This window comes from Pterocles gutturalis, unplaced genomic scaffold (assembly GCF_000699245.1).
Source record: "Pterocles gutturalis isolate BGI_N339 unplaced genomic scaffold, ASM69924v1 scaffold5169, whole genome shotgun sequence".
In the NCBI taxonomy this organism is placed as follows: Eukaryota; Metazoa; Chordata; class Aves; order Pterocliformes; family Pteroclidae; genus Pterocles; species Pterocles gutturalis.
Genome location: NW_010133017.1, coordinates 2133 through 3802, shown reverse-complemented (window position 1 = coordinate 3802; position 1670 = coordinate 2133). Strand labels below are relative to the sequence as shown.

The 1670-nt window shown below is 53.8% G+C and overlaps 1 protein-coding gene across 1 annotated transcript in view; it reads left to right on the top strand.

Moving 5' to 3' along the window:
* LOC104467322 (Krueppel-like factor 2) overlaps positions 1-1383 on the top strand; it is a gene marked incomplete at its 5' end in the record, with an annotated part of 1634 nt that extends 251 nt beyond the window's left edge. The window contains 2 exon segments of the mRNA XM_010081058.1: positions 2-637; positions 1096-1383. Of these exon segments, the coding sequence (XP_010079360.1) occupies positions 2-637; positions 1096-1271 (812 nt within the window).
* Positions 1384-1670: the final 287 nt, after the last annotated feature.

Below are 1670 nucleotides of genomic sequence, written 5' to 3'. Positions count from 1 at the left end.
ATGGTGCCGGAGATGATGCGCTCCGAGATGGACTCCAACTACTGCCCTCCTGGCAACGTCCACGGGCGGTTCTTCGTGACACCCAGCTTTGGGGGTCCACAGTTCGTTGAGAACATTAAGCCTGAGCCTGATATGGACAATTATGGACCGGTCTTGGGTCTGGTGCCCCAAGCTTGCCCGAAGATTAAGCAGGAGGGCAATGCAACCTGCATGATGGGCTATGAGCAGCCCCGAGTGGCCAGCTCCCCCCAAATCCCCGGGGCAGAGACACCCCCGCTGAGCCCCGATGATCTCATGGTGACTGACTGCCACACGCAGATGATGTGCCCCTCGTCCGTGTCCTTCCAGCAAAGCTACCACCCAGCCTCCGGCTTCCACCACCCCCAGACCCATCTCCAGTACCAGAACACCTCCCAGTTTGGTCTTTTCGAGGACAGCCTGCCCTTACAACCCTCCGCTCCCAGAGGCATGCTCACCCCTCCGTCCTCCCCTCTGGAGCTGCTGGACTCCAAACCAAAAAGAGGACGTCGGTCCTGGCCGCGGAAGAGGACAGCCACTCACACGTGCACCTACGCGGGGTGCGGGAAGACCTACACCAAGAGCTCGCACCTGAAGGCCCACCTCAGGACGCACACAGGTAAAGGGGACTGGTTCCTTCATCCGGAGAGCCGCTGTGATAGCCGCCTCCATAAAACAGTTTCCAGCTGAGCTTTAACCCCGTAGTCTCTTAAACTCCAGGAGTATTAATGGTTGAGCTATGACAGGTGATCAGATCTATAAATGTCTAATTGTTTTCCTAGATCTATAATGTCCAAGTGTTCTCCTATCAAAGCTTTTCTAAGGGCTTCCAATGTCCTGTCTCAAAAGATTTTAGCTTAATGAAGGTAGAGCTTAATAAAGGTAAAGGTATGGCTTAATAAAGGAATTGCTAGAGCAGTCTCGTTCGGCTTACAAGCACTTGGATCTTATTGTGGAAGGGCTTGGTAGCAAACAAAAGGATACGCTGAGATAAACTCGGCAGGTTGGCCGGCATGTGATGCTGCCCGTCCGTGGGAGTGCCGCGCTGAGTCACCCTCTCTGTGATTTCTCCGCCAGGTGAAAAGCCCTACCACTGCAACTGGGACGGCTGCGGCTGGAAGTTCGCTCGCTCCGACGAACTCACCCGTCATTATCGCAAGCACACCGGCCACCGGCCCTTCCAGTGCCACCTCTGCGACAGGGCGTTCTCCAGGTCGGACCACCTGGCGTTGCACATGAAGCGGCACATGTAGCCCCCCCCGGACTGGGACCTGCCGACAGCGGACGTTGTTTAAACTGCTCAGGTGCAGAAGCGTGACAAACTTGTAGCTGGTACTACGTTAGGGAAGGCACCGACGCTCTGGCGATGGAAGCTGAGGAGGATTCGACACAAGGAGACTTAGCCAGGCTTCTCCTGCAGAGAATTTGATGTGACTGTATCCGTGACCCTGCCCATCCCGGGCAGGAGAAGAGGGGTTATTTATGCAGCTTCTGGGAAGGGAAAACTCCGTAAGACTCCATACAGATTGTATAGAAGAAGCTGTAAATATTTTGGTTTTTTTTTTTTTCCAATTCTAACTGCCCGGTCCTAAGCTTTACAAGACAATGTTTGTATGGAAACTGCCTGAAGTTGACCCTAGAAGAGATTAAAT